Here is a 23,706-nt window from a genome sequence, read left to right as displayed (position 1 = left end):
ACATTTTTTTTTAATACAAACAAATGTTCTACAGTTATAATCTATTCATACCCAGGTAAAGAACAACCCACACATACCACTCACACACATATATACATTCCATTCATAACCCATCCAAAACTACACAAGGTTATCCCAGATTACACGTTAAACATTTGTATATAATATGAATATGTATTTTTTATAAAGACTATAAATTAACTAAGTATTTAAGACAACTTGTACAGCAGTTTCAGCTGCTCGCCATGTAGTCTTGTACTTACCGGCTGGTAATAGGAGAGTCTACTGCATCTTAGAGCTATTGTGGCAAATAACTTCTATGAGGTTGCGGATCCAATTACCAGTGGCTTATATGTGACATTACTTAGTCAGCACCTGGGTCACCTCATCCTTTCCTCCAAGTTTCATTTTAAAGCACCCTCAACAGGGTCCAGTAGTCTCAGTTCCAAACACTTTCATTAGATATGTTCCTTCAAATTCCTCTAATTACCTGTGGCCTGGCATACTGTTACTCCACACAACGAAGTGAGCATTTTGACTTCTTTAAGACCAAGTAGCCTTTTCTGAACGTAGAGACTGAAACATCAAGGCTTCTTGTAAAAGTGAGGACAGTTATATAGGGCATGTGGTAATTGAAACAGCCTGAAAATAAATAATGGTAGCACACCTGTAATTAATTATCAGTCGAAATTAAAACAGGTTAGTATGAATAAATCAGATAAAAGTAGGTTCCAATGAAACATTACAAGCTGAGCTGAATTTGCATTTTAACTTTAGCTGAAATACCTTTCTCACTACAGGAAGACTCCAGAATCTGCATTCACAATGCTTAAGCTCTCTTCGCTTGCCCACTGAAGCTACTGCTGACATTTCTTGGGAGTCTTAAGGACTGAGGGCTGTAGGACCGCAATGGACTGCCTGCTTGAGTCATTGACATCTTGAGAAACTAGGATCTGGTTTCCTCACAAGAACTAGTTGGCATGTGTCACATACAAGAGCATGAAAACTCAGGGACCCTCTAGTTGACCACTGTGGCAACTGCAGCCCTCCAAGACTGGACACAACTGGGGGTGTAGACAAGACAGACACAGTGATGAGGCAGTGCAGCATTCCTGGCTCTGGACTAGGCAGTCAGTGCTCTGTGACAGCCCTGCAGATGGGACCAAACTGGATGAATTGGGGAATCCTCTGCCCATCAAACCCTGAATAGGTATTTTATGAGTCTTCCTACAAACATTCCTAAAATACATTGTGTTCAATAGTACGGGCATCTTGTAGTTTGAGCCTGGGAGAACTTATGGCATGGAGCTTAACATATTGGGCTGTATAAGTAACAAGCTGAAAGATGTATTATGAGTTTTCTATTTTTTACCAAACACAATACATTTGGTTTTATGCGAACAGGATAGCCATTTGTCTGCAGGAAAAATAAGGAAATGGGTCACTAGGACTAAAATATGTAGAATCTTTTTTTTTTAAAATCTGTTTATTAGCATAGTAGGTAGAGCAGTTACATACATATTCAAGCGTGATTGTAATCAGGATGGTACATGCACGTGCTTGCCCAGAACGTATAATTACATTGTCTCATTGATTTTTCGTTTTGTTGTCTGGAACCAAGTTAACTGAACAGTCCAACATTGTTCCCGATCCCACCCACCACCCTCGAGAATCCCACCCAACACTCTCTCATCATGCGTATAACTGTAGTATTTACATCTGGGTCACCCATGACACTTTGACATGTAACTTTATCTATACACACACGCAGGCTGGGGTAAAATGCTCGATGGCTCGGGATTCCCCGTACCTCATCACAGTGCACCATAGTCCGTGACGGTGCACGAAAGGACTAGATCTTAACACGCTCATCCTATATGTGGCGAGTCATGTGCCTCCCCATCATCCTCGTCATCCCCCGTTTCGAACGTCCCCACTGTGGCAAACCAATCTAGTGAAATCTGTGTTTTCCGGAGGCCTCTGCGTTCCTCTTGTTGCAGTGCTTCGCCTTCTGCCTTGCCCCACCGTATTACCTCTGCTTTCCATAATTCAGGGTTGGGTGGCTTGGACGACTTACACCTCATCGTGATTGCTCGCTTCGCTATTAATAGGGCCATGTCTGTGAAACGCGTCGCCACGGTTCTAGTGCGTGATGGTGGTCCTAGCCCTAATAGTGTATGTTCCAGTGTAGGTGATTGGGACAGAGTACCAGCCCTCTCAAGCGAGTCATGAATCGTGGTCCAGTAGTGTCCCAACTTAGGGCATTGCCATAGCATGTGTATTAGTGATGCATCGTCAGTGTCACATCCGGGGCAGTTGCCATCCGCATCAGGGAACATCACATGTATGGGGTGTGGGGTCAGGTAGGCTCTGTGTAGCAACATTAATTGAATAAACTTGAACTTGGGGTTTCTAGCTACCTTTTTGGGAAACTGAAGGATACGCTCCCACTCTTTGTCTCTCAAAGGCCTACCAATATCCCCTTCCCATGCCGCCCGGAGTGGTGACAGTGTAATCGCCCCCCCCCCCCATTTTGATGCTAGAAGTGAGCCATTTGGTCAGATGGTCGCCCGTGCCCATGAGGTAGTGCATTGTTATGAGGGGGTTTGTAACAGGCACCTGTCCCTCATGTGACCACTTGAGTGTTATGTATTTGTATTTTGTATTTGTATTTGAGCTTATATAGCGCACAGCTACCCGCAGTGGGTTTCCCGGCGCTTGCTTAGGGAACCCGTCCTGGTATTCCCCTGTGAGATAACCCCGGCAGGGTATCCACAAGGTGAAAGCCAGGCATCCCGCCGCGAGGAGCCGTTGTGGAGATTAAGCAAGCTATTGCCCAGAGTCGCAGAGTGTGAACCCGTGAGTCGAGAAGGCACCGGAGCGAGAATTATCGAGTCCGTGGAATTTTTAGCCCAAGACCCGCCGAGGCGGGGAATTGAACCCTGGTCCAGGGCCGATCTCAGCTTCCGGGTCTGCCGCCTCTAACTCTTGAGCCACACTTCTCCACCGGAGAAGTGTGGCGAAGGCTTGCATGTAAGAGGAATGAGCCCCTAGGAACGCCATGTGCTGCTCCAAAGTCTTCAAAGGATAACAAGCGCCCCTCCTGAAACAGGTCACCCACTTGCGACACTCCTGCGTCGTGCCAGGACACCAGTTTGTTCGTCGTGAGTATTCCCGAGCCCAGTGGGATACCCAAGAGTGGGATCGTGGGGGCGTAAGATGTCTTGGGGGACGTGTACTTTAATGCCTTCTGCCAGTATGTTACCGCCAGCCTGAGGAGTGGTGGGGTGTCTCTCGGTAGATCTGATCTGGGTAAAAGTAATGTATGTACTCTCCCTTTTACATGTTCATCCTCTGATACATTGATCTCGTGAAGATTGCGACCTGCTACCCAGTAGGCCAGCCACTGCAGCTGGCACGCATAGTTATAGGCCCTAAAGTCCGGTAGGCCCATACCACCGGAGTCGATATGTAGGATCTTTTTGCACAGATTTCAAAATTGCTTAAATGGCTTAGAGAGTGGGTGAGATTCATTGGCATTAAGTTAAAGTGGCACCGACATTCCTCTGAAACCACAAACAAAAAAAACATGGGTTGCTTGATTTCTGTACGACAGTTGTGTCATGCAGATCTTCCTTCTAATTTGTTTATATTGTCGACAGCCAGATTAGTTTTCATCTAAAAAATGAATAGGATACAAAGTCTATATCCAACGTCACAACGTGCTTGTCTTAATGCCACAGAACATCTCTTATTCCCCTAAAACGGAGTTCTCCAAAGTCGGTCCTGGAGCGGAGGGCCAAATCCATGCCAGATTTTTAGCATATACCCATTTAAATAAATGTGGTTATCTCAAAAATCTGGCATGGATCTGGCACTCCATGACTGCTTTTGGAGAACCCAGCCCTAAGATAACAGAGCCATGCACACAAACATCAGCTGCCCATGAACTCGAAGATTAAACCGCTCCTACTAATCCTTCACTGAGCATATTTCACTAGGGCCGTTTCATGATTGAGCTTGTTGGCGTAGAGCAAAGATGTGCTCTTGCTTTTAAAATATTGCATTTTCTAGGCGCGTAAACTTAACTAAGATGTTCTATGAGTTAGTGCATGAGCCGCAGACAGCACAGTTCGGTAGTTAGGAGAGGCAACACTTTCTCCATGTGTGGTCAGAAGCCTCTGAACATAAGTGTAGCCTCTCAACCATATCACTGTTTTCCTAGTTCCTTCTTCTTTCATATTAGTATCCCATTCTGCAGTGAGGCATTGCATTAAGCCAAGAGTGTGAGATATACAGACCCTTTCACAATTGAGTATCCTATGCTGGTGCTTGAAAACCTGAATCCAGCCTCTCCTGGATATGTGGCCTTCCTCTCACACAATTTCTCCCAGCTGATGACGAGTAAAGGGATGTCCCTGCATGTTCTTAACTGCAACTTTGGATAGAGACTGGGCCACGGAGTAGGCGTCAACTTGACAAGATCATTGATCTTCCTAAAAAATAAACACAGGTTGAGAAGGTGGATGTCAAAGAGGGAGTTTATCAGAATGGGGCATTTCCTCCTCTACTCACCATAATTCCTTATCTAATTTCCCATTGAAACTGATGCTCTGCACTGGCCAGTTCTGTGTCAAACTCTCGGGGATCAGGGAGGCCCCACTCTAGTTGAGGCTTTCCTTGAATAAAATAGAGACAGAATACAAAACATGGGCACTTATGAGATGGAAGCTGGTGCAGAAGCAAGGGATCTCACATCCTTTCACCCACATTTAAACTTTCTCCTGGACATTATCAGCACCTTCCATTGGAGTCTGCTTAGAGAGGACTGAAAACGATGGAGGTGAGAAGCATTATACAGAGGGTGTGGCACAGCCAGGAATCAGTCATTCCTACCGGCATAGCAATGCTCACTGAATCACTTTTGTTAATGTTGGGGGGTAACCTCCTTCCCTCATGCTCTGAGGTATGGTTGTTCTGGCAGATGTTGGGAGGAAGCTGTGCTGTGTCAAGACAGACCCTGGCTGCAATGTCTGCTATGTGGACAGATAACATTATAATGCATTATGAACCACTCAAGAATGTCTTGGGTCTGCGTCTGTCTCTGCTGCGACAGCCTCTTATGCGCCAGGTGCAGACCACACACTGATGAGCTGCAGCTGTGCCAGAGGTTTGGAGCAGGGAAGGGCACAAACCAACACCACTCTAGCAATAGCCTCAACGGATAAAGATTTGTAGTTTTCGGATGTTGGAGGTCCTTTTGGAATTACAATGAGAATGGTGTTAGTGATTGATCGTTGGAAGATGTTGAGTGGTAGAGAAGTAGAATAGTGAATGAAATTCTGGTTGGTTGTTTTGTGAAAGCATGTGTAGATTTTCATCCGGAGGCTCTCAGAGGCAGTTCCTTTCCCTTGGAAGGGATTTCAAGTTAGAAAGGAATCCCCTGTTATTATGTATCATGGAGGCCATAAAGTTAGAGAATTCAGGATTTGAAGTCAGTTGCTGTGTGTTTGATTCCTTGTAGGAGTTGAAAATGTGTTCAAAGGGTGATGTTTCACTGGAGTACAGATTCTTATGAAATTTCTGAAAGATTTCTAAAATTCAGTGTCTTTATTTTGACTCCCACAATTAACGTTTGATGTTTTTAAATTGGTTTTAAGATACTTGGTTAGAATACACCATGTCTGTTAACACTGGTATGATATTTAACTTTGATAGTTATATTCGACCGGCTATGCAATTTTTTCTAAATGCATTGGATTTTCTTCACCGGTTCTTTTTTCTTTGCTATTTAGTTTACAGTATTTCACTGCTTTTCTCTTTGTTTAAGAGAGGAAGTCCATGAATTCTCCTCTCATTGTATCATTGTAGGCATCCCATCTATTGTCTGCTGACAAGCTGTGGCATTGTTTAGTTTAAGGAGCTCATAATTTGAGCCTCTATGGACTGCTCAAACCTCAGGGTAACCCCTTTGTTAATGCTTATGGTACTGGAGATTGGGGCATGGTCTGGCTGTAAGAACATGGCCTGGGTTCTACCTGTCATGTTGTGTAGCAGATCTTTATAGTAGTGTCAGTTCTGTGGCTAGTAAGTACATTATCCTTCCTCTCTCTCCAAAGTATTGTTGACAGGGCACTCCTGTTCATGATCTCACTCCAGCTGGTTGATTAAAATGCAGAATTTATTTTCATGGGGTTGCTGGACTGTTAGGATTTTTTACAGCGCTAATCAGCTTTTGCAGCTTTCCAAAGCAAGTTCTCCAGTTTTAGAGCACTGAAACATCACCTCTACAGTTAACTTCTGGAATAGCCAGAAAGGTAGAGAGACCATGCACCTCTGGTAGCAGCGTCCAGCTCAAGAACATTTCCTTCCTAGCCAATAATGTAGGGAAATAGAGGTTAGGCTAGCTTCAACTTACACAACATTAGTTGTATTTTCTGTCTTCAGATTAGCAGTTTCAGCCTCAGTTCCAGGCTTACATATATTGTAACCCAAGTATAGTACCAAGATATGAACCTAGCACTCATGACCTGGTCAGTGTGCCTGCTCTCCCCCGCACAGCTCCACCAGTAAGTGCTGCCCTGTGAGCCCTGAGCTCTCTGTTTTACTGACGGTTTGATGCCCTACTCCACCCTCAGGCTCCTGCCTGTGCCTCATCCCTGGTGGTCCAGTAGGAGAGCAGTCTGCTCTACTGCTGTTCCGCCTCTCTTGGCTTTTTTCACTATCCTCTTTTCTCTCGTTTGCTCTCTCTGCTCCCTTTTGTCTCTGTGCTCTTTGTTCCCTCTTTTCTTTTGCTCTTCGCTCTACTTTCGCGCCCCCCTCCCCCTCCAGCGTGACCTTCCCACTCCCGCCTCCCAGCTGACCACCCTCCCTCTGCGCCAAAGGCAAGCACGTGTGTCCCAGTTCATGACCTAACCGTGACCAGCGCAGGGACCCTAGTCCTCCGACCTGCCTCCATCAAAACTCCAGCACCCGCCACACTCTCAATACCGGACACAGCAACAACTGCCAGCTTTCGATGCCGAGCAACACCCAAGGCCCGATCTCCTGTCGACACTGCCACTGCACCCACAACCAGACCCCAGCAGCAGCCCCCACCCTATCAGACATCACCGGCCAGAAGCCAGTCAACTGCATCCTCCTCAACGTGCGCTCCCTACACGAGCACATCATAGAAATCTAGGACCAGCTCAACACCCACACCATCCAACGTCTCCTTCCTCACAGAAACCTGGAGCAACGTCAACTCAGTTCCTGACATCACCACCTCCATTCCCGACGGATACAAGATCCTGCGAAAAGATCTCTCCACCCACCCAGGAGGAGGCATCGCCATCGTCCACAAAAGCTCCCTCCACATGACAACCACCGGCCCGGATGACTCCACTTCCAGATCCAGACCAACCACAAAACAACTCTCTCCGGAACTCTCATCTACAGACCACCAGGCTCCGGCGTTCTTTTTACTGACACCATCGCCGACCTCAGCGCACCCCACGCCTCCACAGACTACATCCTACTCAGAGACCTAAACTTCCACTTGGACAACCACCACAAGCCCAATGCCACCGCCCTCCTAAAGAACCTCGCCAACCTAGGACCGAAGCAACTTGTCACTGCCCCCAAGCACACAGCGGGACACACACTCGACCTCGTCTTCACAGAAGGAGGCCACACCACGAAAGTTCTTTGAACTGACCACAACTGTATCCACTACTCCATCAGAAAACCCAACGTACACAAGCATGCGCACACCTCCCCTGCAAACAGCTCACCCCTGCCCCCGCCCTCACCAGTACTCCGCCTCCACCGATGCAAGAAGCTAACACCGTGGCAATCAACCCCCACTGTTTTATCACAAACTGCGCCGACACACTCGCCCCCCCCCCAAGAAAGCCACAGGGCGACAGAGCAAGAAAGAAAGCTGGTTCACCCCTTCACTCCAAGAATCCAAGCGCTCCTGCCGACGACTCGAAAAGACATTGAGGAACAGCAAAACCTCAGAAACACTCACCGCCTGCAGAATAGCCACCACAGCACACCCCCAACTCATCAAATCTACAAAGAAGAACTTTGTTCAAGACAGAATCCTCACCAAGGCCTACAACTCCAAAGAACTGTTCTCCATCTTCTAGGAATTTGTTAAACCCGGCAGTGAACCAATAGATGTCCCACCCTCCCAAGACCTCTGCAACAGCCTCAGCTCCTTTTTACCTCAAGATTAAGCCGCTCTATGACAACCAAGACCTCTCCATCGCTGCAGCCCTACACGCCCAGCAACGACACCAAACTAACTCAGCACACTTGGACCCCGCTCAGGACAGAAGACACCTTAAAGACCATTAAGAGCATCCTCTCTGGAGCACCCTCAGACCCCCGTCCATCCCACATCTTCCACAAAGCTGCCATGGCCACTGCATCCGAACTACGCCAGACAATCAACTATTCCTTAAAAAACGCCACTTTCCCTGACAACTGGAAACATGTCCCAATCAACCCGTACTGAAGAAACCCTCTGCAAACCCGACGAACCCCAAGAAACTCAGACCCATCTCCCTGCTTCCATTTGCAGCCACGGTCATCGAAAAGGCCTTCAGTACCCAGTTAGCAATTTTCATCGAAGCCAACAACGTCCTGGATATCTCCCAGTCTGGATTCCAAAGCAACTATAGCACAGAGACCGCCCTACTCACCTCTTCCGACGACATCCGCTCTCTCCTCGGCCAGGGCCGAATGGTCTCCTCCTGGACCTCTCAGTTGCCTTCGACACCATGTACCACCGCACACTAACCACCATACTCTACGACGCCGACTTCCGCGAGAACCCTTGACTGGATACGCTCATTTCTCACAGGCAGAACTTAGCAATTAGTCTACCATCCTACCTCTCGGAACCAACAGAGACCAGATGTGGAGTACTTCAGGGATCCTCTCTCAGCCCCACCCTCTTCAACATCTACATTACCCCCCTTACAACCATCATCAGAAACCACAGGCTTAACATAGTCTCCTATGTCGATGACACCCAGCTCATCCTCTCCCTCACCAAGGTACCCAACATTACCAGGCCCAAATTCCAAGAAGGGATGAAAGCCGTCACCACCTGGATGAAGAAGAGCTGCCTGAAACTGAACTCAGAGAAAACAGAAGTCCTCTTCCTTGGCTCCACCCCCTCTGCATGGGACGACACCTGGTGGCCCCCCAACCACGGAAATACTCCCCACCTCAACATACCATGCATGAAACCTCAGCATCATACTAGACTCATCACTCACGATGAACCCCCAGATCAATGCCGTATCCTCGACCTGCTTCAACACCCTCCGGATACTCCAAAAAATTTTCAAATGGATCCCCTTCAAATCCAGAAAAACGGTCATGCACGCCCTCCTCAGTTACAGACTGGACTGCGGCAATGCTCTCTATGGCGGAATCAACAGAAAACTCCTTCGCAAGTTCCAGAGCATCCAGAACTCTGCTGCCAGAGTGATCCTACACATCCCCCAGCACAACCACTTCACCCAACACCTTCGCGATCTCCACTGGCTCCCCATTTAAAGAAGAATAACCTTCAAGCTCTTCACGCACGCATACAAGGCCTTCCACAACATCAGACCAGCATACGTAAACAACCGCCTCTCCTTCCATGCACCGAAGAGTAACCTCTGATCTACTGACCTCTCCCTGGCCACCATCCCATGCATCTACAAGACCAGAATGGGAGGAAAGTCCTTTTACTGAATTAGTTGACTTCAAATAGGCGTGGAATAACATTTTATGGTGTTGGTCGTGTTGTACTGATGATATTGTTAAATTATGTATCACCTGTTGCCTAAGTTAGTGTTTGATATGGACTAGAGATGCTGACAATTCATGACATGTTACTATCTTGGTCAGGCCTAATTGCTCTCTCTAAGACTGATTGGCAAAGCTGGTCCATAAAAAGCGTATTAATGGTAGTGGTCTAGCCCCGTGTTGGCGACTAGGACTCTAACATGCACCAAGCTATTACAGTGTGTACAATCAACAAAAGTTTAATGGAAAATTTTCACAATATTGATAAACTACATATTTATCAATATTCTCTAATCATAGCATCTGATTAGTTGCATGAAAACAAACAAAGTAAATCAGTTTACAAGTACACAAATGTTTTAAAACAATGATTTTGTAACACAATGCATTTCAGGACACTGTGTCCCTTCGTCAGGGGTGTTCTGTGGGAAAGTAAAAGGAAACCTATTCAAGCGATGCATACGAGGGGTAGGTCTAATATGTTAGTGAAAACACGAACATTCGTGATAACTCCAATGAATCGTGCTACCTTCACCCAGGTGTGAGAAGCGAATGTGCACACGAACAAAAACACTTACAGAATTTCTGTAACCAGATACTGCCACAAGCTGTCAAAATTATCAAGAGATAGATAGGGATATTTATAACAACAATGCCCCAATAGGTTATGTGACTTCCAAAGTAAAACACAATACAACAGATCTCACGTACCGTGCGTGTTAGAGCCCTAGTCGCCACGGGACTAGGCCACTACCATTAGTTTGTTTACATATGTTTGGCAGGCATAATTCTTACACAGCACACATATCGAACACAACTGTATTACCACATTACCTGAGTGCGCCTTTCACCAACATTGTTGTCCATAAAAAGCGTATGCCATCTAAACTAGCATAACAATTGTACGAAAAAAATGTACACAATTTGTGTGATGGTTGCATTGTCTCTATGTATGTATGTATGTATGTATATATTATTTCTATAATGCAAACCTCGTCAAAAGGCAGAAGAGCACTGTACATGGTCAAAGGCAAGCTTAAAGTCAGCGAATAAGGAGATAGAAAACTGGGTTGTGGAGAGTTAATGCATTGTGATGTAGTGTTCTTTAAAAGAGGTGAGTTTTCTGCTCTTTACTAAATTGGAACAGCGCTTAGGCCACCCTAATGGAATGGGTCTATTATTCCAGATCCTGGGTGCATAGATTGAGACATTCTGCTGTCTTGTTCTCTTTTTAAAACTTCTTAGTCAGCAGTCTGATGGTGTCCTGGCTGCATTTGTGCCGAGAACCTCCAAGGATGTTGAGCTTGACTGCAAAATTAGTGGAGATGCTGGTCTAATAGCTTTGGAAATGATGCAGCTGGTTTTGAAGAGGGGCCAATAGAGTTCCATCTGGAGGGGGTGATGTGGTCATATTTCCTCAGGCCCTGTCTGAGACATGCTACGGCATGTAGAATACATCTGAGGGGTGCCATGCGCGGAGTCCGGTAGGCTTTTGTGTGGGTCATTACCATCATCCAGATGCAAAATTATGTAATTGATATTTAAAGCAGTGTAACCAGTGACCTGTTGTCCGTGGAAGTGGGGTGGTATCAGTAATGTCCTTATAAGGCGTCAGTGAGCCTCCTGAAGGAATGGGCCTACTCATGGTTCCCATAAAACTTCAAGAAATCTGCTCTCAGCTGAGGAGTGTAATAAGATAATTTCAGAGTTAGGCCCCCAACTTTTTAAATATCTCACTTATGCTTGCGATCACCCACAGTTGCATTTATTTTATGTGGATCAGGTATGTTGGCTCACATCACATACTGAATCTTCAATGCCTGTACATGCTGAACTCTAAGTCTTTCTCCCTTTTTTAGCTGCTAATCCGCAAGTCAATGGGAAGAATGGATCACATCAGAAAGGAGGCACCAAAAATAAGGGGAAATCTGGCATGCCGAAAGGAGAGAAGAAAGCTGCCAACGCCCCCGTGGCAGAGGAGAAATCAAAGGGTAAGTCTTGAAGGGGACATGATTGGAGTAAATCATACGTCCATATAACAGAGAATGTTTCAGCGAGGCATCCTAATCTGTCTCACACAGCTCCAAACATAAGTCAGATTTACAAATCTTTACCTGGAAAGTTTTAAATGCCCTAGTGGGACTGCTCCGCTGCCTGGAGCAGATCTCAAACTTTACATGGACTCACAAAGCATTCCTTGAGTGTTCTTGTAAATCTGGCCAAAGGTACTCACAGTAATAACCATTTTATTATATGGGAATGGAACCGGTGTATATTTCTGCATGAGGAACTGTTACGCTAAAGTGCAGTTTCTATTATAAACCTTTTTGTTTATCGAGGGGATCATATCTGTCCCTCATTGGCCTGCACTTCCACGAATTGTATGGGTATTCCATACATTACTTACATTCTGTTAATAGGAGAACATTTGCTAGCATTTTAAAGTTAAGAAACTATCATCAAATATTTTGCGACAACCCACAGGTTGATGATGAGTTTGTGTGAACTCAACACATGTTTGCAGTTAGTGCACCCTGCAATGCTCACACAAAACTTCCACCTCACTAAATACAACCCAAAACTGGGGTTTCCGCGTTGAAAAGGCTAGTGCCCCAAGCACCTGCTTTAACTGATTACCTAAAGACAGACAGGAGGTTCCCAGGTCATTGAGGCGCTTATCTCGAAAATGCCTTATTTTCTAATGCATGTGTAGTACAGAATAAGTCAATAATACAGAATGACATGGTTGAAGAGATGCACCTTCACACCTTGTCATTTAAATCACTTTTAACAAATAAAGGGCCATATGTAGGTAGCCTATTTGCGCTTGCAAATGCCGAAATTCGCAGAATTTCAGCATTTGCGATCGCAATTAGCACAGTGTGCTATGTAGCAGACAAAAACACACATGCAAACTAAGGAATCACAAAATTTGTGATTCCTTATTTTGCTATTGCATTTTAGGAATCGCAAATTGCGATTCCTTAAATGCAATGTAGAAAGCACCCAAGTTGTGCGAATTTTGGCTTAAGGAATCGCAAAATACCACCAACTTCAGGTTGGTGGTATTTTGCGATTTCTTTGAAAAATGCACTTTTTGGCATTTTTCAAAATGCCATGTGGGTCACATGTGCACACATGTTAATTTCAGGGGTGCAAAAGGGTGTCCTATTGACACCCTTACAACCCTGAAATTGCATTCTCAATTTGCTATTCTCTAATTGAGAATCACAAATTGAGAATGTCTTCCTATTAATTCCTATGGGCCTTCTAGCCTATAGGAATGAATGAGAAGGTATTCCTTATTTGCGAATCTCAATTTGCGATTCACAAATAAGAAATAATTGGGATTCGCAAAAAAAATTGCTAATCCTACCTACATTTCGTTTTGCGATTCTCTAATTGCGATTCCTTAAAAATCGCAATTTGAGAATCGCTAAACGAAAATTACTTACATATGCCCCAAAGTGAATTGGGAAACTGTACTTAGTAATTGTCAGAGCTAGACCAGCTCAGACCAAATGACTAATAAAACTTCAGCCAACAGATCCTTTCAGAGATCCCAACTGTGCAGACAGCAGGTTCATGTGGTTCCTGTGGTTCCTACAGGCAATCCTAGGTTGAGTAATATTGCTTTATTGTGGCCAGCAAAAGTGTGTTCAACAACACGCCCTCACCATGTTCAGTTTCGTCATCAATAATGTCATTGCAAATGTTGCCTTGATATCAATGATTGCAAAAACCACAGTTGATGGACAGAATGTAGAACAATGTCTTACATTCACCCCAGTACAAAGATCTGGGCCTAAATCCATCGTTTTTTTGCACTCCACACCACCCTAGGTCAGACAATGGCTATATGCAAATCAGCAAGTATCAACAGAGGGAGGTAGAGTATTGAGATAGGATTCTCACTCCACGGGCACTGATAATTAAACAAGAAGAATCCTACTCAGAGTGTACACCTCAGAGGTGGGGGACACCCAGTGTTGTGTTAAATACCCCTCACACACCAACAGGCCCCTTGGTGTCATGCTTCATCATCGGGGTCTTCGCACCCCGCTAGAGGGATGCGGCGTGCTACGACCAGCGGCTGCGCGGGAGCACTAGAGTGGTTGACTATGTGTGGTGTGTGTTGTGTGCATGTGCTTGGGTATTTGGGAGAATGTGAGTGAAGGGTGTGGTGAGGATTAAAAAGACACCTGGCCAGTAGGTTGTGAGAAAAAACTTTATTCGAAAACTCTGGCTGGTGCTATTAAAAAAGGTGCAAGGCGAGGTTAGTAGTCTTGATTATGGACTCTACCTCTGGTGTGCGTCAACATGTTTCGGAACTCAGTGTTCCTTCTTCAGGACGGGTGCACAACTTCCCAACCCTACTCACGTGTTTTTTAATGAAAAATGTTGTTGTTTTCTAAACTTTAGAAAAAAGTGAAAATTATTTACAGTGATAAACAAGGCTATAGTGTGCCTACAGCGGTTTGACGGGATCATGCGGTTGCATGTCCTGCAAAGAAAAGGGAAAACATTTTTTGAGTTTGGTTGCCACTCGGGAATGGCTCAAACAAGTGCAGTCACTTGGAGCCCCAAACGGTTAAATAAACCTGTAAAAGAAACACATACACAAAATACATAAAAGACACATTTTTAGTTTCTAATAGTTCTGAATTCATACTCATTTAGGCTGTCATGTTTTGCCTCACGAGCATGTCCAGAAAGCCAGGGTAGGTAGATGGACTCCTAATCTGTAAAAGGTTTGAAAAGAAGGATTCAGTCCTTTCCTCACTATTCTCAATATGTTCAGTGGGTTTTGTCGAAAAGGAAGTTTTCTACTCATACTCACAAAGTCCGCCAAAGTAGGCCTCTTTCCTCCCCGCAATACTCCGCTGGTAATGCTTAGCGTGCAGGGTTGTGGTATATATGGGGCCTATGGCGTTCTATGATTCGTTAATTAACGGATGTGATTTAAAGCCCATATATGGGACATCCGCCTCTGTGCCTATCATGATCCTTGACCTGTTGGAGGGATACCATGTGTCGTTCTGAGCATGTAGAATGAGTTAGTGACTCTCTTTCTAAGCGCGCATGCGCATGGTAGGTTGTCTAGATGGATTTAACTGCTATGCGCATGCGTAGAAGATTAAGTATGTTTAGGTACACTACTCCTTTGTTTACATAGATCTGGCACGGTCAGATCTATGTAAACAAATCTCGACAACCTACCATGCGCATGCGCGCTTAGAAAGAGAGTCACTAACTCATTCTACATGCTCAGAACGACACATGGTATCCCTCCAACAGGTCAAGGATCATGATAGGCACAGAGGCGGATGTCCCATATATGGGCTTTAAATCACATCCGTTAATTAACGAATCATAGAACGCCATAGGCCCCATATATACCACAACCCTGCACGCTAAGCATTACCAGCGGAGTATTGCGGGGAGGAAAGAGGCCTACTTTGGCGGACTTTGTGAGTATGAGTAGAAAACTTCCTTTTCGACAAAACCCACTGAACATATTGAGAATAGTGAGGAAAGGACTGAATCCTTCTTTTCAAACCTTTTACAGATTAGGAGTCCATCTACCTACCCTGGCTTTCTGGACATGCTTGTGAGGTAAAACATGACAGTCTAAATGAGTATGAATTCAGAACTATTAGAAACTAAAAATGTGTCTTTTATGTATTTTGTGTATGTGTTTCTTTTACAGGTTTATTTAACCGTTTGGGGCTCCAAGTGACTGCACTTGTTTGAGCCATTCCCGAGTGGCAACCAAACTCAAAATTTTTTTTCCCTTTTCTTTGCAGGACATGCAACCGCATGATCCCGTCAAACCGCTGTAGGCACACTATAGCCTTGTTTATCACTGTAAATAATTTTCACTTTTTTCTAAAGTTTAGAAAACAACAACATTTTTCATTAAAAAACACGTTAGTAGGGTTGGGAAGTTGTGCACCCGTCCTGAAGAAGGAACACTGAGTTCCGAAACATGTTGACGCACACCAGAGGTAGAGTCCATAATCAAGACTACTAACCTCGCCTTGCACCTTTTTTAATAGCACCAGCCAGAGTTTTCGAATAAAGTTTTTTCTCACAACCTACTGGCCAGGTGTCTTTTTAATCCTCACCACACCCTTCACTCACATTCTCCCAAATACCCCAGCACATGCACACAACACACACCACACATAGTCAACCACTCTAGTGCTCCCGCGCAGCCGCTGGTCGTAGCACGCCGCATCCCTCTAGCGGGGTGCGAAGACCCCGATGATGAAGCATGACACCAAGGGGCCTGTTGGTGTGTGAGGGGTATTTAACACAACACTGGGTGTCCCCCACCTCTGAGGTGTACACTCTGAGTAGGATTCTTCTTGTTTAATTATATATGCAAATCAGCCCTGACCCTGTGCCTCATGGGAACAGTCAAGCCCGAACTACCAAGCCATGTCTTTCCTAGACCGGAATCAAGCATCCAAGGACCGGTTTCTGGCTATCAGCCTTCTTCAGCCTGGATAGCTTGACTCCAGTGATGTGGAGAGCCTGCGACTCACGTCTGAGCATACCCAGCCCACTCAGGGTGAAAATTGCAAAAAACACAGTTGATGGACAGAATGTAGAACAATGCCTTACATTCACCCCAGTACAAAGATCTGGGCCTAAATCCATCGTTTTTTTGCACTCCACACCACCCTAGGTCAGACAATGGCTATATGCAAATCAGCCCTGACCCTGTGCCTCATGGGAACAGTCCAGCCCGAACTACCAAGCCATGTCTTTCCTATACCGGAATCAAGCATCCAAGGACCGGTTTCTGGCTATCAGCCTTCTTCAGCCTGGATAGCTTGACTCCAGTGATGTGGAGAGCCTGGGACTCACGGCTGAGCATACCCAGCCCACAATGATGGCATAGAAGATGTCATGACTGATGTAATATGTGGCGTAATTAGCAGTGCAAGTTATATGCAGCTTAGGGCACAAGTTTTTTGAGATAACAATAACTGGTGAATTTCAGTGGTTTTGTACCAAACAATGACTTTACTCTAACCTTTATATTTTTTCAGTCAATATATTCCCTTCCCCAAGACCTTTTGAGGCCCATGGGTTCGCTTTCACTATAATGGGAGCGTGTGGGTGAAGTACAGGGAAGAGGTGGTTGTGACATATATACATCCGTTATACATGATATGAACCTTTCCTGCCTAGAACAGGTCAAATGTTCCTGGTTTTACACATAACTCTAGTGAACATCCGCTTTTTAATTTTTTCCCTGTCCACCCACACGCTAGCACTTGACCCCAATACCTTTTCCTTTTCCTACTCACACCAAGAGCACTATACAGAATATATTGCACTGTGACATAATTGAGAAACTGTGTTGCCATCATCTATTAATGCTTTGAATTTAATTGCATTAGATGCTCCTGTTCCAATTGAATAAATGGGACTCATGCTTTTGAAAACTGGTGAATGCTATTTTTTATTGTCAATCAAATGTGTTGCTACCGCGACCACTCATGTATTTGTACTGCATTACTGACCGAGGTCGGGTAGTTTTTGTGGGTTACCCCCTTAACACTTAATACTACATCTTTACCCAGCACTTACTCCCACAGAACTGTAGAACTCTAAATAAAGATAATGTGCATTTTGACACATGCAGCAGTAGGACAAATGACTAGAACCAATGAAAAATATAGGGCAATAGGGTGCTTTTGTTTCTACAGTTGGCTTGTTTGTGCAGTAATGGAGTGGACCCCATGCACAGTTCTTAGCAATGTGCATTTAATCTGGCTTTATATCCCCTCAAACATACATTTACAGATTGAATCATGGCCGACTACTGGGTGACTCCTCTGCCTTCACACAGCTCTGCAATGTGCTCAGCCCTGAGCACTAACAAGGTTCAGTAACAGAATATGTACACATCTACATGTAGATATATATATACACAACACTTACTCATTGAATATTAATATCTTAATTCTAACTATATCACAGCTATGAGATATCTATCTAATACTAGGAAGTTTGCATTGCCTCTCCTTAGGGTTTGCTCCCACAAGACAACTGTACATCCAACAAATCTTAAGAGGCGCAATGCCAAGATCACACCAACAGTGCTCAGTAGACACAAGCTCTGGCGCCATCATGTGCACAACACAGGTGTAGGCCACTTAAATGAGTAGTGTCACCTTGACAGGTTCCATTCATTACATTAGATATAACTTAGGGTGCCAGCATGCACAAAACACATCTCCAAGTCATCAGATACATACTAATACAAAGTTAACAGTCTGAAAGAGAAATCACACAGTAGAGATCTAAAACCTTATATAATCTCATGGAGGTAGCCGGGCAAAAGGGAAGTCATCCTTTCCAGGACCGGGAGCCATAGCTTGTGCAATTTTTGCCGATTAGGCTGTGTCAGCTCCCCCCTCTCATTGTTGCTGCAGCTCCCTGCCTGCTGCCTTTTTCTGTTGATCTCTGCCTGTGTGTCCTCCGTGTTTAATTTATTTGTGCTCCCCAACCCCACTGATAGTCAGCCTTCTTTTTGTGTAGTTTAGTTGTGCCCCAAGTCCTTCTGTTAGTTAGCCTTTCTTTTCTGTATAAATTAATTGTGCCTCCCCAGATAGTCAGCCTTTTATTGTTTAGTTGAGTTCGTACCCCCCTCCCCCGGGCAGTCAGCTTTCTGTTCCTGCGCCACACGTTCTTTCCGCCGGTTTCTCCTGCCTTGCCGCATCCTGCCCCCCAGCGCCCCTCCCACCCCAGGTCCTACTTAATAGAGGCCACTGCTTGGCTACGCGGCATGGCAGAGTGTGCGCCAAAGGCAAGCTCATCAGCGCCTGGACCGTGCCCAGTGCCAGGACTCCTGGTTCTCCCCCCTCCATTGATACACCACCGATGAACTTCAGTCCCTCAACCCCCAGAGAGACACCAACTGCGGCGTCACCTCTCCCAGAACTACAGAAGGTCACATCACCTGCCAAAACGTCTGCTTCACCTGCAACATTCCCTGGAAGTCTGGGACACCATAACCACCATCGCCCTCGACGTAATGTTCATCATCGAAACCTGACTCACCCCCTCATAGGAACCCGGCACCGCCACATCGATGCCCCCCCGCCCCGTCTACAAGCTGCTACACCGCAACCGCTTCGGCAGACATGTCAGAGGCATCACCATCGTCCCCAAAGAAACCCTCCAATGCACCACTACGGAGGATGGCACCACGTCGGTCACAAAACACCTCAACTACCAGATCAGACTCAACTTTAGGACCACCATCAGAGGAACCCTTGCCTACAGACTCCCTGGCCCATGTCCAAGTTTCTGCAATGCCATCTCCGACTTCGTCATACCCCAGGCAATCGCCTCTGAACACTTCATCCTCCTAGCAGACCTTAACTTCCACCTCGAAGACTCCAATGACACCAACTCTACTACAGTCCTGGAGAACATGAACAACCTTGGCCTCTCGCAGCTGGTCTCCACCTCGACGCACATTGCAGGGCACACGCTGGACCCTATCTTCTCATCCAGCAACAGAATCAAGTTCTCCCACTCAACCGAATTTACCTGGGCCGACCCCAACATCGTACACATTGCCATCATCGGTGCCCAGGTCAGCCGACCAGACCACCCACTCGACCCGCCAGAAGTAGAATGCAGTCACAGAACCCTTCTGGACCTCCGCCCTCAAAGCAATGACGCTCAACCCCTCCGACAACTTCAAACTCAAAGTCCAGAACTTCTTGAAGTGGATCACCTCGGGCACAGTAATCATCGCCCCTCTCAAAGACTCCCACAGTGACAGACCCTTAAAACGTGCCAATTGGTTCACCCCCGAACTCCAGATCCTCAAACATGACTGCAAGAAACTAGAGAGATGTTGGTGCTCAACCAAAGCCCCCCCCCTGACCTCAACGCCTTCATATCGGCCCTCAACAACTACCACCGCTATCTCAGGGAAGCCATGAAGGTCGCCCTCATCAACCGCATCGAAGCCAGCGCCAGTCATGCCAAAGGGCTGTTTAACATCGTCAGAGAGTTCTCATGTCAAGAAACCACCGAGAACACAATCCATCCCTCACAAAATCTCTTCGACATCCTAGCGGACTACTTCCATCAAAAGATCTCAGACATCTGCTGTAACTTCATCCCACAGCCCACCAACTTCAACCACCTCCATGCACATACTTACGATACCGACTTCCCCCAGCTGGAACCAGCTCTCAACCAAAGACACCTCCACCATCATGAACTCAATACACTCCCCCATGGACCCCTGCCCTCACCACATCTACAACCTAGGAAAAAAAGAAATCTGCATTTACCTCACAGAGATCCTCAACACATCCATCACAACAGCTACCATTCCCACCACCTAGAAGAACGCAGAGGCACAGAGTACCTTGAACAGAAGAACCTTCTCAACGCCTCGCAATCAGGATTCTGGGCCAACCACAGCACGAGACTGCCCTGATCGCAGCAACGGATGACATTAGGTGCCTATACAACCAGGGGCAATTATCGGCCCTCATCCACCTTGACCTCTCCTTAGCCTTTCACACCCTCTCCCATCACACCCTTATCACCAGACTCCGCCGCCCAGGCATCCAAAACAACGTCCTCAACTGGATTGCCTCTTTTCTCTTCAGCTAAACCCAGAGGACCTGCATTCCTGCTTTCTCCTTTGACCATAAGAACATCATCTGCAGCGTCCCCTAGGGTTCCTCAACACATACATGATGCCTCTAGCAGACATCGATTGCACCCCCGGCCTCAACATCATCTCCTACGCCGACGATTCACAGCTCATCCTCTCCCTCACAGACGACATTGTCACCACCAAAGCCAACTTCCAGAACACTATGTCCGCTGTTGCAAACTGGATGACAGCCTACTTCCTAAAACTCAACTCAGATCTCATGGAAGTTCTCATCTTCAGAATCAACCCCTCCCCCTAGAATTACTTCTGGTGGCCTGCCACACTCTGCCCTGCACATGCGCCCTCCAACCACGCCTGCAACCTCGGAATGATCCTTGATAGCCGACTACCCTTGAAGAATTAGGTCAACGCCGCCTCCTCCTGAGGTCACCCTCTGCATCATCCCCATCATCAAAACAGTGACACAAGCCCTCGTCGCCAACCGCCTCGACTACAACAACACAACTGCGCAGCAAGATTCATCGTCGACCATCATCTGTTCATTTTGCTTTTGTCACCCTAAGTGGGACGGATATGCCCAGACGCGGGTCAAATGCTCACTATGCCACAGGGTTCAAGCTAGCCTGGCTGATGAAGAGTGATGTCCCAAGATGCTTGTTTCTGGTCCAGGGAGGATCTGGTTTGGCAGTTCAGGCTGGACTGTTTCCATGAGGTACAGGGTCAAGACTTATTTGCATATGGCTATGTCCAAACTGGGGTGGTGTGGTGAGCAAATAAATGATGGATTAAACCCAGGTCTATGCAAGGGGAGAATGTTTGCATTGTTTATCATTCCATCCATTATCTTTTCTTTTTGCTGTTGTGGCTGGTTATTCATCTGAATCTGATAGAAACTGCATTGCTGCCTAGCGTAAGTATGCCGCAAAAAGCTTGCAAGAATGGATTCTGGTCCATTGAGAAAACCTGAGCTGGAAAGTGACCAAGATACTTGCGGACCTGAAGATAACAAAATAAAAAGGCCCATTCATGTGCTCCCTGAGACCTCTGCAGTTCTTTAAAAGAAAGAAGAGTACCCTTTCGTGGATAATTGATAGAAGATTCGGGTTGGCACCTAAGGCAGTATAGCGATTAAGCTTTGAAATGTTACAACTGGTACAAATATGTGACCAGACTTTATTAAAGACAGCAAGAGTCTTAAACCTTGTGTTTGAAATACATAGTGTTGATAAATGCTTGTTTTATGGTATGTTATGTTATCCACTCTTGTATAGCGCTCAAATCACCCTGGGGCATCTCGGCGCTGTCTGGAAGATACAGCATGAGTTGGCATATTCGGGGGGCTAAATGGGCCTATTTTTTAGAACAGGAAGGTCTTCAGATGCTTTCTGAAGGAGGTGTAATGAGAAAGTTCCCTGATGGATTTGGGGTGGCTGTTCCAATATTTCGGGGCCAGGAAGGAGAAGGCCATACCTCCTGCTCTCTTTAGCCGGATGCGTGGAATGTGGCGCAGTCCAGCCGTAGCTGATCTTAAACAACGTCCTGGGGTATATCTTTTTAGCTTTTTTTGTAAGTACTTTGGGCCTTGTCCATTCAATGCTTTAAATAATAGGCATCACATTTTGAAAAAGGAACGCTTTTTCACTGGTAACCAGGGTAAGGAATTTAGCAGAGGCAAGGACGGTGAGCCGGCCGGCATGTTAAGGATCATTCTTGCCGCGGTATTTTGAACAACTTGTAGCTTATTTAGGAGAGAGGTCCCAACCTCCGCGAGGAGGGCGTTTCCATAATCCAAGCGGCTGGTCACCATTGCTTGGATCAACATTCTACGATGATCTGTGGGTATGTATAGAAAGATTTTTCTGAGAAGGCGGAGGTTATAGTAACAGGAGCCAGCCGTAGCTGCTACATGGTCCTGCATAGCGTGCAAGTGATCTAGCTTCAGCCCCAGGTTCTTTACGTGTTGCTTTGGAACGGGCGGGGTCCCCAGTTTTGGCTGCCACCATTCGTTGCTCCAGATGTTTGTCGCTTTTCCCAACAACATCACCTCCGTCTTTCCAGGGTTCAGTTGGAGAAAGTTGTGGGACATCCAATTGGTTATCGCAAGCATTCCTTTAGTAAAGCGGAGCCTATCTGATTCTGGGTCTGAGCCTATGGTGAACAACAGCTGAATGTCATCCGCGTAGGAGACTGTTTCGAAGCCCAGAGCTTCTACTACCTCAGCTAAAGGGGCCAAGTAAATATTAAAAAGGGTAGGGCTGCGGCAGGAGCCCTGGGGAACTCCCTTGTCCAAAGCTGTTTTCTCAGAGTTGAAAGGACCGAGGATGACTGTCTGGGCTCTGTCTGATAGAAAATTTATTAGCCATTTTAAGGCTAGGCCTTGAATTCCAAAGGCTCTTAACCTCTCCGCCAGCCTGGAGTGGAATACGGTATCAAAAGCCGCGGAGAGGTCAATAAGGATCAGAATGGCCGAGCTCCCCGCATCCACGGTCAGTCTCAAGGAGTCAGTAACTGCTAGAAGAGCAGTCTCTGTGCTGAAACCCAAGCAAAAACCGGATTGCGAAGGGGCCAGGATGTCATTTGCTTCCAGGTAGCTGTTCAGTGGTTTGTTTATGATGCCTTCTAAGATTTTGGCGAGCAAGGGAGCAAAGAAATGGGGCGATAGTTACTGAGCTCCTTTGGGTCAGCCGAAGGTTTCTTTAAGATCGGTCTAACAAACGCTTCCTTCCAGGATGTGGGGATAACACCTGATTGAATGGAAAGGTTAAAAAAAAATTGGAATGGTAGGAGCACAACATTGAGCTAGTAACGTCATAATTTTCGGGGGGCATGGGTCAGTGGGAGATCCCGATTTTGCCGTTTCCAATGCTTGAGTAACTTCTCCCAGTGTGGCTGGCAGAAAGTTATCCAGATGGCAAGTTGGCTTGTTTATGAGGACAAAGGGGCTAGGTGTGATAGTGGGAATCACAGTATCAGACTGAGGGAAGTTAGAACAAATTATTGAAATTTTGTCCTGAAAAAAGGTAGACAAAGCATCACATAGTTCCTGGGATTCTACCGGGGATTGCTTGCAGACTTCAGGAGAAGTGAAGTCTCTGTCTATGCTGAAGAGGGTTTTGGCCGTATTAGCGGCATTCTCAATTTGTTTAAGGATGTATAGGCGTCTGGCCATTTTTAGGCTACGATGGTAATTTGTTAGAGCAGATTTAAATTTTTGCCTACTTAGGGAGCACTTTGATGCTCGC

General features: G+C 46.0%; 1 protein-coding gene across 3 annotated transcripts in view; it reads left to right on the top strand.

Moving 5' to 3' along the window:
* The window catches only part of IQANK1 (IQ motif and ankyrin repeat containing 1), a 572,485-nt gene that overhangs the window by 272,511 nt on the left and 276,268 nt on the right, over positions 1 to 23,706 (top strand). For all 3 annotated transcript variants that reach the window (XM_086966345.1, XM_086966344.1, XM_086966343.1), the window contains one exon: positions 11,655 to 11,786. In XM_086966345.1, the coding sequence (XP_086822471.1) occupies positions 11,655 to 11,786 (132 nt within the window). The remainder of the gene's footprint in view (positions 1 to 11,654; positions 11,787 to 23,706) is intronic.

The sequence above is a fragment of the Lissotriton vulgaris genome, chromosome 4_1 (genome assembly GCF_964263255.1).
Source record: "Lissotriton vulgaris chromosome 4_1, aLisVul1.2, whole genome shotgun sequence".
NCBI lineage: Eukaryota > Metazoa > Chordata > Amphibia > Caudata > Salamandridae > Lissotriton > Lissotriton vulgaris.
This window is presented reverse-complemented; position numbering and strand designations above follow the sequence as displayed.